Genomic DNA, 13447 nt, shown 5'->3' on the forward strand with positions numbered 1-13447 from the left:
CCATCATCGGGAACATTTTTCTGCATCAAGCCTGTTCAATCCTTTAAGAATTTTATATCTTTCTATAAGATCCCCTCTCATCCTTCTAAATTCCAGTGAATACAAGCCCAGTCGACCCATTCTTTCATCATATGTCAGTCCCGCCATCCCGGAGATTAACCTGGTGAATCTACGCTGCACTCCCTCAATAGCAATAATGTCCTTCTTCAAATTAGGAGACCAAAATTGCACACAATATTCCAGGTGCAGTCTCACCATGGCCCTGTACAACTGCAGAAGGACCTCCTTGCTCCTAAACTCAAATCCTCTCACAAAGAAAGCCAACATGCCATTAGCTTCACTGCCTGTTGTGCCTGCATGCTTACTTTCATGTAGAGATAGATTCTAGATTAGTACAGGTGTCAGAGGTTATGGGGAGAAGGCAGGAGAGTAGGATTAGGAGGGAGAGATGATTCAGCCGTGATTGAATGGCAGAGTAGACTTGATGGGCCGAATGGCCTAATTCTGCTCCTATCACTTGTGATCTTATGATATGGACTTCAGTGTATATACATAAACAATTAGAGAACATGCTGGAAAATCTCAGGTGGTCAGGCATCATCCTTATAAAGAGAAGAGACCCTGGACCTGAAATGTTCACTGTTTTACTTTCTAGACGCTGCCAAATCTGCTGAGTTTTTCCAGCATTTTCAATAGACAATAGGTGCAAGAGTAGGCCATTTGGCCCTTCGAGCCAGCACCGCCATTCAATGTGATCATGGCTGATCATTCACAATCAGTACCCCGTTCCTGCCTTCTCAAATTCCCAGCATCTGCTATTCTCACTTAATGATTGCTTCTTCCCTTTGCTGCATATCTGGTAGGTTTCATGGCATCTGCAATCATTACTTTTAATACAGTTTAGATGTTTTGGCAAATTTACATTCATAACTTTAAAATAGTCAGACTATAACCTGGTTTTCATATTGTTCATCTGTTGTAATACCATTGCCCCATGATGGCTGCAGTGGGCAGCAACTACCACAGGAACTAATGGCAAGTTGCCCTTGAACAATCTCAACACACACAAGTTGTACCAAGGTGAGATGGCACTGGAGCAGGGCGAGTCTTTCTAGAAGATTATCTACTACCATGTACAACAAGCGTTCCACTCTTTTATATCTCCATTCAGCGTCGCACTACCTTTTTCATTTGTGCACAGCTTAATTGTACTCATGTATTATTTCACCTGATAACATACAAAGTTTTTCACTGTATCTTGGTACAGTATGGTAAAGAAGGTATATGGTATGCTTGTCTTCATTGCTAGGGGCACAGTGTATAAGAGTCAGAAAGTCATGATACAGTTCTATAAGACTCTGTATCTGCTGGTGGTGGGAGCGAGTGCATGGGGAAATGCCCCATTCCCACCAAGCAGAAGATGCCCACCGCCTCATTGCAGATGGCAAATCCACCCCACCAGTCTCCCAAATGCTTGCTTGTATGTACATCGTGTCCATGAAATTGAGTCTTCTTAACCTGGGGAGGACAGGTACCATGTTGCATACTGTTGGAGTGGTGGTGTAAGGGGGAGGGGGAATAGAACAGCAACAGCCTAGTTTGTGGCACCACAGTTGCCTCCACTGTTCAGGGTGGGAGGGGGGCTCGCGTTGTCGACCTCCACCGTGGTGAGTCCTGTCAACTGACCTCAGTCAGGCGAACGACAACAAACAGACAGCAGAAGCAGAAGCTGCTTCATAACTTCTGCTGCCTCAAACGCAAGAAGGGTGGGAGGGAGAAAGGTATAAGAGAGCTAGAGTCACAAAGGGTTCAATTGGGAAAGAAACAGGTATTTCTGTGGCTGGAAACAAGATTCTCAAATACGTTATCTCTGTGGTATCAGGGGCAAGGATGTCATTGAACAGTTGCAGAACATTCTGAAGGTGCAAAGTGTGAATAACCGATGGTTGTGGTCTGTCAGTGCCAATAACAGTGGTGGATAAAGGGATGGTCCTTCATTATGGATTTAGTCAGTTATGTAGCAACTGGAGATCAAGTTGTAGTCATAGAGAGTGGAAGCAGGAACGAGACATAAATATAGATGGGTCGATGAGTAAGTTTGCTGATGTCACTAACATTGGAGGAATTACAGACACTGAGGAAGGCTCTCGGAAGGTACAGTGGGATACAGGTCAGCTGCAGAAATGGGTGGAGAAATGACAGGTGGAGTTTAACCTGAGCAAGTGTGAGATTCTGCACTTTGGAAGGTTGAATGGAAGAAGAGCGTATACAGTTAATGGCAAGACCCTTTTGGAGTCCAAGTTCATGGTTCACTAAAGGTGGCAGCACAGCTAGATAAGATGGTAAAGAAAGCAAGCGGTATGTTTGCCTAAGTTACTAGGGGCGTAGAGTAAAAGAGATAGGCTGTCATGATGCAGCTCTACAGAAGATTTTGGTTAGGCCACATGTGGAACATTGTGTGCAGTTCTGGTTCAATTACAGGAAGCTTTGAGAGGATGCACAGGAGGTTTACTAGAATGTTGCTTGGACTTGAGGGTTTCAGCTACAGGGAGGGTTGGTCACACTTGGATTGTTTTCTCTGGCACGTCAGAGGTTGAGTGGAGACTTGATAGAAGCGTATAAAATTATGAGAGGCATAGATGCAGGGCCGTCTTAACGCATGGGCCTGATGGGCACTTGCCCGGGGGCCCACGAGCATAGGGGCCCCATGCTGATCTGTGTATGTTAAGTGACTTGCAATAAATAAATACTACTTTAAAAATGTAGGTTCAATAAGTGCTTTATTCGCAACATTTTCGGTCTCTAAGTGCTTCTCACAGCGATCTGCAAGTGCTTTTCGCAACAATGTAGTACCCCAAGTCCATCGCTAAGTGCTTTTCGGTAAGTGCTTTTCGCCGGCACGACAGGGGGGGGGCTGGTAGGGTAAGGGGGGTGGGGGAGAGTAACGGTAGGGGCCCCAGTACACTGCTTTGCCCGGGGGCACATAATGCTGTAAAAACGGCCCTGCATAGATGGGGTAGACAGTCAGAACCTTAATCCCCAGAGTGGAAATATCCAATACCAGAGGACATATCTCAATAGGTGAGAGGGGGGGGGGGGAGGGGGGGACTGTTTAATGGAGATGTGCAGAGCAAGATTTTGAAAATTATAAGCAAAGGGTGGTTGAGGCAGATACAATAATGGCATTTAAGAGATTTTTAGATAGGGACATGGAAGTACAGGAAGGACATGGAATCACACGCAGGCAGATGAGATCAGTTCAGTAATCATAATGTTCGGTGAAAACAAATTGTGGGCCGAAGGGCCTGTTCCTGTGCTGTACTGTTCTATTTTCAGGCATTTCAATCCAAACCCAAGTTGGTTCATGACCAAACCCCATCCCATCACAAAGAAGTCAGAGTCACATTAATTAATGTTAATTCATGAAGACTTTATTCAGCTGCATCCTTTTAAAAATAGCTCCACAGGTTTTAGCTACTGAAGTGTGTGGAAGCGCAAGACAGAAAAATAGATTTTATTATTTTTTAAGCACCATTTCAACTTGAGTAGAATCACTGCCCTGGGATGGAGTCAGCACCAAGTCCAGGGCAAATGGCCAATTAATTTGTTCACGCAGGATTAAACATGATACCACTTCAAGGAACACATCAATGAAGGAACACAATGAAGTGCAACTACAGCAACTTCAGAAACAGGAATAGCAAAAAGCCAGCAGTCTGCAAGCTTTATGTATCCAACTGGGACTTTAGCTTGACACCTTTTTTCCCCACTGAACCAGTGGTACAAACTCCCTTCACCTCAGGAGAAACTTTGGCCGTTTACATCTCTGCTTTCCGGAATCATCAATGGCAAGACTCAGTGTTTGCCTTGTGAATCCACACCCTGATAATACAACTGTTCCACAAATTTACCACAGTCACATTCTGCAGAATCATACTGCTTTGTTAATGAACTAAAACACGAGCCTGAATAAACCTTGCAAAAAACAAAAAGAAAAACCCATGCCTAAAGAAAGGGGGAAACCCCCCCCGACTATTTGCAACCATTTTGTTTTTGCAAATCAGTTTCTGGCTAATTGTGATCAGTTCAGACTCGAATATTTCAAGAACATTTGTTTGTAATCAGATTTCTCCATCGCAAGTCCAACACTGGATCACATACATCAAAAGTGCAATTATATTACGAATGAAACGTTGTGTGCTTTTTATATGAAGACAGGAAATGGACAATATCTTAACACTCATATCATTGGTGAAAACCTGTTTACCCTCTATTATTCATGGCACTGAGAGCCAGTGGTACTGAACAGGGCTGTCATCCATTAAATCTATCTCTGCTCCTATAATAATTTGAATGAGTGGTAAAGAAGGTAGTGTACAAGTTATTGGGAGAAGCAAGCCCGTCTTAGGTAACTATTTTACATTGCCACAAATGAGAAAAACAAACGCTCATGTACAAGAGAGAGAAAATATGCAAACTTAATGATTTGTTACAAGACCCAAAGCCTTTGGACTTGGTGGAAATACAGCAGCTAACTGAACTCAAGCTCCTACCAACAATGCAATAATGACCAGATAATGTTGGTGACCTTGAGCAAGGGATAAAGACTAACCCGGGACACAATAGAGCTCCCATGCTTTTCACAACCATGGAATTTACCCGAGAGAAAGAGAGAGAATGACCTCATCTAAATGACACCACCATCTGATATCTGGTGTGGGACAAGCCTTATGACCCAGGGGTGTGGAAGCAAAGGTCAACTGGACAATATTTAACGATAAAGAATGAAAAGAGCAGGAAGGGCACAGATCAACTAGATTTTTTTCATCAATAGTTACAACTTACAAATTTCAAATGTAAAACCAAGAGCATTCTGTCACCACAAGGTGTTGTTGCTGTAAAGAATTCTCCAATCTTACTTGTGCTTCCATTTCAATAAAACATTTTGCTTTCGTAACAGGGATTCGCAAATGGTGGTGTTCCAGAGATTCCCAGGCATCTCGCCTGCCCTTAATTATTAAAAGTAAACTCATAATTTGTTGGAGGACAATCTTGGGAAGTTTCAGAACTAGAGTTGCCAGCAACGATTGAGATGTCTCTTTGGAGGTTCCATCACTGAGAGGGAGAGCTGAAGACCAAATTATCCCACCCTCTTCATGCCACCATTTGGTTCCTCGATATGTCCACCATTAGATCTCCCATCTCACCATTTGAAACAAGCAGTTTTTTTTCTCTATTTATCTAATGGTCTTCAGTCTTTTCTTGTCTGCCCACAGCTTCTATATTTCTCCAACTAAGAAACAAAAATGTGTTGAGGAAAATGGAAAAAGATTTGAAATGTTTTTCTCCTCCCGAGTTTCACTCAGAAGTGTCCTGAAGGTTGTCGATCCAATTTCTGCAGAGTCCAGGGTAATCTGAGAGGGTTAGCAATGTTATTCTGGAGCCCTTGCACATTATATTGCTGCATGGGAGGCTGTGAATGGTGCACGAATACCTCATTTGAGAGTGGGCATAGTCGCCGTGTGAACACCCAGGTGCCAATAGCAATGAACATTGGCCCAAAGCTACTTTGTCAGTCATTCCATCGGCTAGAACAAATCTCACATCTGTGCCCAGGACTCCGTCAGCTCCTGTACACGCGTCTCAATGACGGCTCGCAACACCGAGTATCTGTAAAACAAAAAAACATCTTAGTCTCCATCTTGTTCAAAGGCAGTGTCGACAGAAAGATTCCCTGGTGCAGAGGCAACGTTCGATTAATAGAATGGCAGAAAACCTGCATGGAACTCACTTGCGTGTTAGCTTTTTTACTTCGCGATCTTCCTCTTCTTTCAACTTTACGATAAAGCTTTGAAGAACTGGCATTTCAAACTTGATGTACTGAGCAACCTGAATGAGAGTGGAGACGAGGAAAAACTTAAAACCCTTTCCATTGAATTAACAATATTCCCAAGACATCAGTGGCAATACCACTCGTCCGCTTAACCAGCTTTCACAATGGGATAGCCGAGGTACAGGCACATGTTCAACTCCAGGGGGCCCCCTCGAGCTCAAAAATTACAGTTTAGGTTGTTGAAGAAACATGAAGTTATGGACATACATCATACGTGACCTCTTCACCCAGGTCCTTCTCCATCAGAAAGATTTTGGCTATCGCCTCGCACGGCCCCTGAAGAATGCGGACAATGAGGGGATAGTCCGAATCCTTCAATTTTGTTCTCTCTGCAAAATGAAAAGACAATGTAGAAAAATGACTGAGGCTTTGAGATTTTTTCTCCCCCTCAAAAATAATTAAATATAGTCATAAAAATATATAATGGAAGTACAAGTCAATCGATACATTTTTTGGCATTCCTTCTGCCATCAAAACAATATATTCTATTTACAATGCTTTAAAGCTACCAATGGTTCCTCTTTCAATAATACACCCAGGAAGAATGGGCAGCTGTATCCCAGAACCCCATCTAAGATGGTCCCATTTGTCAATGGGACCATATCCCTCTAAACTTTTCCTATCCATGTACCCGTCGAAGTGTCTTTTAAATTAGGTTTTCTCGTACCTGCCACGACTACCTCCTTTAGTTTAGTTTAGAGATATGGCATGGAAATAGGCCTCTTGGCCCATCAAGACCTCACCAACCATTGATCACCTGTTCATGCTAGTCCTATGTTATCCCACTTGTCTATCCATTCTCTACACACTAGGGGCAATTTACAGAGGCCAATTAACCCACAAACCAGGTCTTTAGGATGTGGGGGGAAACCTGGAGGAAACTCAAACATTCACAGGGATAACGTGCAAACGTCACATAGATAGTACCCAATGGCAGGATCGAATGCTGGGTTGTTTTTGCACTAAGAGGCAGCGGTTCTTCCAGCTGCACCACTCTCGACTGAAAGCTCATTTTATACAATAACCACCACTTCATGATCTGGGAACTTGTTTACTAGCATAAATACTTGTGCTATTAAAAATCATCTGTTCAGACTGCACAAACATCAGCCACCAACTCACCTCCACTGGTATGAACGACATAAAGTGCAAACTCATCAGAGCTGTTTTCAATCTGGAAACGAATAGAGAGACTGTTGGTTCCAACCAAAATAATTTTCTTTGACACATTCACAAAGATTTGCATTTGCAGAGGGTCTACAAGACTAACTGGAGCAGTTTTTATTTCCTTACTTAAAAAAAGAGGCAAGAGTGTTTTTGGTCATATGCAATGGATATGAAGCAGAACAATGACTGTAGCTTCACAAGTTCTCAAGTTATAGGAGTAATAATAATAATAATAATGCATTACATTTATATAGCGCTTTTCTAAACACTCAAAGACGCTTTACAGGATTTACTAAAACATAGAAAATAAAATAAATAGATAAATAAGTAAACGAACAGAAAAGGAAAAAGGTGAGGTGACGGTCAGTGATTGAAGGCAGTGTTGAACAGGTGAGACTTCAGTGATGCGAGTAGAATTAGACGATTCGGCATAGAGTCTATACCGCCATTCAATCATGGCTAATCTCTGCCTCCTAATCATATTTTCCTGCCTTCCCCCAATAACCCTTGACACCTGTTCTAATCACAGGCACATTAGATGCAACAACACCAAAATAAATACATTAAATGATTAGTTATTCTAGTAATCTAGACTATGATAGTGCAAAAACCAAAGAATGTGGAGCAACTAAAGTAGTTCAAAGTCCGTAGTGGTTTGGTGATGAGATAAGGTTGCACATGGTATTTTAGGAACCATTGTTGGTTTCATTGAAAGAAGTTAATCTTCTGGAGATAGCAGTTCTCAGACTCTTCCATCTTTGTTCTGATGGTGGTCGTGAGAAGAGAGCGTGGCCATGGTGATGTAGGTCTTACACAATATTAGCTGCCTCCTTGAGGCAGCATTTCCTGTAGATCCCCTTGACAGTGGAAGTACTTCACCATCTTCATATATTCCTCAAAGGACTACCTTGTGTCTCGAGTGCATTGAAGATTGACCAAACTGGCTCCTGGCCTGTAGGCTTGTCATGGAGGAGAACAGATGCCTGTATTCTCCAGGTTTCAAAATAATGAGAAAGATTGAAGTGAAAGTTACAAAACCAAAGGATCAATAGGCCATGTGCAGTAAAGATATTTCCCTAGCTGAGGACCAGGGTTTCAAACCAAAAAGGTGGCCATTTAGGAGTGAATCATCCTACCACAACCAGAGAGCAGTGCTGAACTACTGTTTACCTCTTTGATAACCCTCAGACTATCCTTGACGGACTTTGCTGGCTTTACCTTCCACTAAATGTCATTCCCTCATCATGTATCTATACACTGTAAATAGATAGATTGTAATCATGTATTGTGTTTCCACCAGCTGGTTAGCATGCGACAAAAAGCTTTTTACTGTACCTCAGTACACGTGACAATAAACTGAACTGAAGTAATCATGTCTGGGAGTCATATAGCACACCTTTGCCCGATATATCCATGCTCAACATACCATAAACTTTCTAATGCTGATCCCATTTATCAACACTTGGTCTGCAGTCTATGCATGGACAATTGTAGTGTTATCAATCAATCTTTGGCGGCAAGAACAGGAAAGCAGAGTATTACCTGAATGGTGACCGATTGGGAGAAGGGGAGATGCAACGTGACCTGGGTGTCATGGTGCACCAGTCATTGAAAGCAAGCATGCAGGTGCAGCAGGCAGTGAAGAAAGCAAATGGTATGTTGGCATTCATAGCAAGAGGATTTGAGTTTAGGAGCAGGGAGGTTCTGCTGCAGTTGTACAGGGCCTTGGTGAGACCGCACCTGGAGTATTGTGTGCAGTTTTGGTCTCCTCACCCGAGGAAAGACGTTCTTGCCTTAGAGGGAGTACAGAGAAGGTTCACCAGATTGATCCCTGGGATGGCGGGACTTACATACGAGGAAAGACTGGATAGACTGGGCTTGTACTCGCTGGAATTTAGAAGACTGAGGGGGGATCTTATAGAAACATATAAAATTCTTAAGGGGTTGGAGAGGCTAGATGCGGGAAGATTGTTCCCGATGTTGGGGGACTCCAGAACCAGGGGTCGCAGCTTAAGGATAAGGGGGAAGTCTTTTAGGACCGAGATGAGAAAACATTTCTTCACACAGAGTGGTGAGTCTGTGGAATTCTCTGCCACAGAAGGTAGTTGAGGCCAGTTCATTGGCTATATTTAAGAGGGAGTTAGATGTGGCCCTTTTTGCTAAAGGGTTCAGGGGGTATGGAGAGAAGGCAGGTACAGGATACTGAGCTGGATGATCAGCCATGATCATATTGAATGGCGGTGCAGGCTCGAAGGGCCGAATGGCCTACTCCTGCACCTATTTTCTATGTTTCTATGTTTCTATGTAACAATTGTAAGGGAAGTATACTTGTATCGCTTGTCTGTTCCCCACTCTCCAGGAAATTAGGAGAATTAAGAAAACAAGTGGGATTGGATACAAGCAGTGGGGTTTGGAATAGACACGAGCTTGTGGAGAATGGAGGCAGATGATGTTAAACAGCCAGCAATGGCTTCAGGAGTCAAAAGAGAATAGCGGGTCTTGCTAATACCGAGAAAGAGTCTCAGCTTCCAGCCTGATGAACAAGCTTACCTTAAACTTGTTGAGGAGGAGGTGGAGCACCTGAACAGTGCTCATGGCGCTGTTGACACGGACATTGGTAATCGAGCCAAAGGCCGGGGTGAAGACAGACGTCTGCAAAATAAAAGTTTCGTAAGAGGCTTTGTGAAGGAGACACACACATCCAGCTGGCAGATAATAATAATAATACATTGAATTTATATAGCGCTTTTCAGGAAACTCAAAGACGCTTTACAGAGCAAACAAGACATAAAAACAGTCAAACAAAAGATTTGTCCTGACGGAGAAGCGGCGAACAAACAGCGCCAGCGTCCTCTCACGTCAGGGTCCGACAGTAAACAATAAAGAACACAAGACACACAGTTACAATTTAACACAAACAACCATCACAGTGATTGCTACAGGCACACCCTCACTGTGTCGGAAGGCAAAGAAAAGTCTCATCTCCTCCTCATTCTTCTCCCGTGGTCAGGCAGTCAAACTGCTGCCTCGAGGCGATCGAGGCTCCCGACTTTTGAAGCCCCCACCGGGCGATGGAAAGTCCCAGGCCGAGCCGAGCAGGCCGATGAAGGTCCTAAGCCCCCACCGGGCGATGGAAAGTGCCGCGGCCGAGCCGCGCATGGCGATGAAGGTCCTGCGAGCGGGTTGATCGAACCTCATGATTCGGGGCGGTCGAAGCTGGAGCTCCCGAAAGCCAGTCGCCAGCCAGGGACCTGCGAGCTCCCGATGTTGCGGTCTGCAGGGCCCAAGGCCGAAGCCTCCGAGATGGTAAGTCCAGGCCCTGCGACCGGAGTCTTCAAGGTCGATCACATACTGTCCAAGTACTTCACACTTTACACATACAACGTGAACTTCGGCCCACCGAGTCTGTGCCAATGTGTCTGATCCCCACACACTATCCTATACACTAGGGACAATTTATAAATTTACAGAAGCCAATTAAGCTACGTCTTGCGTGTGGGAGGAAACCAGGGCACCTGGAGAAAACCCCATGCGGTCACAGAGAGAACGTACAAATTCTGCAAAGACAGCACCCGTAGTCAGGATCAAACCTGGGTCTCTGGTGCAGTAAAACAACTCTGCCGCTGTGCTGCCCCACAAAGCACCCAGTTACAGATGAGCCTGCTGGAATCATCATGAATGATGTCGATGCAGTCAGATAGTCTGCCCAAGAGCAATGCAGAAGAACCTTCAACATCTCAAACTAAAACAATAGCAAGCGGTTACTGTATATTGACAAGCAAAAAAAATGCAGAAGCCGGAAATCTGAAATGAAATAGGTTGCCAGAAATACTCAGCCGATCAGACTGCATCTGTGAAGAGGCAAACTTAACATTTCAGGTCAGAAACCAGGAACTGCAGGTCCTGGTTTATAATGTGCTGGTACTGGAGTAACTCAACGAGCCTGGAGAAAGTATCTGGAGAGGTGCAGCCTGACCCACTAAATTATTCTACTTTGTGCCAACATTTCAGTCAATGACATTTCAGACTCAAAACATTCTCCAGCTTCTCTCCATAAATGTGTAGGAAAGAACTGCAGATGCTGGTTTAAATCAAAAGTAGACAAAATGCTGGAGTAACTCAGCGGGACCGGCAGCATTTCTGAAGAGAAGGAATGGGTGATGTTTTAGGTCGAGAATCTTCTTCAGACCTCTCTCACTTGATAGACATTAGACAATAGGTGCAGGAGTAGGCCATTCGGCCCTTCGAGCCAGCATCGCCATTCAATGTGATCATGGCTGATGTTGCTTGACCGTTAAATATTCCCTGTGGTTTCTTCCCACATGCCAAAGACATGAAGGTTTGTAAGTTAATTGGCTTCTGTAAATTGTAAATTGTTCCTGGAGTGCAGGACAGGACTAGTGGATGGGTGATCATTGGTCAGAGCGCACTCAATGGGCCAAAGGGCCAGTTTCCACACTATCTTTAAGCTAAACTACTAACCCACACGTCTTCAAGACATGGGAGAAAACCAGAGTGCTCTGGAGAAACCCATATAGTCACAAGAACGGCCCCCTCCATCGACTCCTTTAAGTCCAGGCTCAAAACCTATTTCTACTCCCTAGCGTTTGAGGCCCTCTGAGGGGGCGCTGTGAATTGTTTGTGTATGTGCTGTTATGCTTGTGTGCCATTGTATGTTCATTTCTTAGTACCTGAACTGATGTACAGCACTTTGGTCAACGTGGGTTGTTTTTAAATGTGCTATACAAATAAAATTGACTTGACTTGACATGGACCACGCACAAACTCCACGCAGGAGCAGGGAGGGGATTGATCCTGGGTTACTGCTGCTGCAAGTCAGTGGTGGCAGCTAACTTGATGGGCAGCCAGAAAGGACTGCGGAGCAGAGCCTGATCAGAGGGAGGGGTTGGAGGATTGGAGTAATCCAGGATTCGAGCAGTTTGAGCTTCAGCAGCCGAAGGGTTAACGGCAGGGCAATCAAATTGCAGCACAGGTGAGATGCCAGATATGAATGATTGCAAAGGTCTTGGAAGTTGCAGAGCTGGAGGAATTTGCAGCAATGAGGAAGGCAAGGGTGGGAAGCATTTGCAAACAGGGGAATAATTTAGTTTATTTAAATGTTAAAGACATTCTGCAAGTTGATTAGGACAATGTGGTCTGTGAGATGGGCAGCGTATCTCAGAACATGGGTAGTGCATGTGCTCACAGCTTCACTAATATAATATGCCTTTATTGTCATTGTACACAAGGTACAACGAAATTAGAAATGCTACAACTGATAACAGTGCGACAGTGCAGAGACAATTGCACAGACATACGAACCAACACAACAAATGCCAGTATCATATAAAAACCGATTTAAAATCCTAATAAATAATGAGTGGGTTAAACACTTAAAAATTCTTAAAAGAAAGTTTCTTTTTTGAAAATGATAGTAGCCGAATCATGTGCTTCCGTTCACTGTTCTTATTGCCCAGGGAAAGAAACTGTTCTTGAGTCGATTTGTCCTGGCCCTTAGGCTCCTATAGCGCCTCCCAGAGGGCAGGAGAACAAACAATTCGTGTCCCGGGTGAGTGCTGTCCTTGATTATGACTCTGGCCCTGTTCAGACAGTGCGAGCTGGTGATGTTCTTCAGAGAGGGTAGTGGACAGCCGATGATTTTCTCTGCTGTCCTGATGACCTTTTGGAGGGCCTTCTGGTCTGCAGCCGAGCAGCCAGCATACCACACAGTGGTGCAGTATGCCAGTACGCTCTCAATGGTGGAGCAGTAGAAGGTCACCAGCAGATTCTCCTTCAGTCTGTTTTACCGAAGTAATCTTAGGAAATGCAGTCTCTGCTGTGACTTTTTCACTACCGCCTTGGTATTTGCAGTCCAGGTGAGGTCCTGGGAGATGGTGGTCCCTAGAAACTTGAAGGTGGAGACCCTCTCCACTTCCTCCCCATTTTTATGAAGTGGGGTGGAAGCCGCTCTTTGTTTCCTGAAGTCCAGCACTATTTCTTTTGTCTTGCTAGTGTTTAGTGCTAGATTATTTGCCTCGCACCATCCGGACGGAGCACGGACCTCGTCTCTGTACGCAGACTCATCCCCTCCAGTGATCAGACCGACCACAGTTGTGTCGTCTGCAAATTTGATGATAGAATTGGAGGGGTGGATAGGAGTGCAGTCGTGTGTGTACAGAGCATAGAGGAGTGGGCTCAGCACACAGCACACTAAGTGTGTCTCTAGGGATAATAGTCACAAGTAATAGTTTCCGCATGGACTGAGGCCCAGTGTTGGACAATGTTACAGAGGTGAAAGCAGACAGTCTCATTTTTTGATGGCACAGATCAGAGAACAGCCCTTTAGCTCAGGTTCAATTGGCCTGGGACAAGGATGGACTCAGAGGA

The 13447-nt window shown here is 44.4% G+C and overlaps 1 protein-coding gene across 3 annotated transcripts in view; it reads right to left on the reverse strand.

Moving 5' to 3' along the window:
* Positions 1 to 3409: 3409 nt before the first annotated feature.
* Positions 3410 to 13447, reverse strand: part of rassf2a (Ras association domain family member 2a) — a 35198-nt gene continuing 25160 nt past the window's right edge. For all 3 annotated transcript variants that reach the window (XM_078428752.1, XM_078428749.1, XM_078428750.1), the window contains exons 7-11: positions 9611 to 9712; positions 7016 to 7067; positions 6101 to 6222; positions 5792 to 5889; positions 3410 to 5670 (exon numbers count right to left, since the gene is read on the reverse strand). In XM_078428752.1, coding sequence (XP_078284878.1) covers positions 5601 to 5670; positions 5792 to 5889; positions 6101 to 6222; positions 7016 to 7067; positions 9611 to 9712 — 444 coding nt within the window. In that variant the 3' untranslated portion in view covers positions 3410 to 5600. The remainder of the gene's footprint in view (positions 5671 to 5791; positions 5890 to 6100; positions 6223 to 7015; positions 7068 to 9610; positions 9713 to 13447) is intronic.

Source organism: Rhinoraja longicauda, chromosome 36 (genome assembly GCF_053455715.1).
Source record: "Rhinoraja longicauda isolate Sanriku21f chromosome 36, sRhiLon1.1, whole genome shotgun sequence".
Classification (NCBI taxonomy): Eukaryota; Metazoa; Chordata; class Chondrichthyes; order Rajiformes; family Arhynchobatidae; genus Rhinoraja; species Rhinoraja longicauda.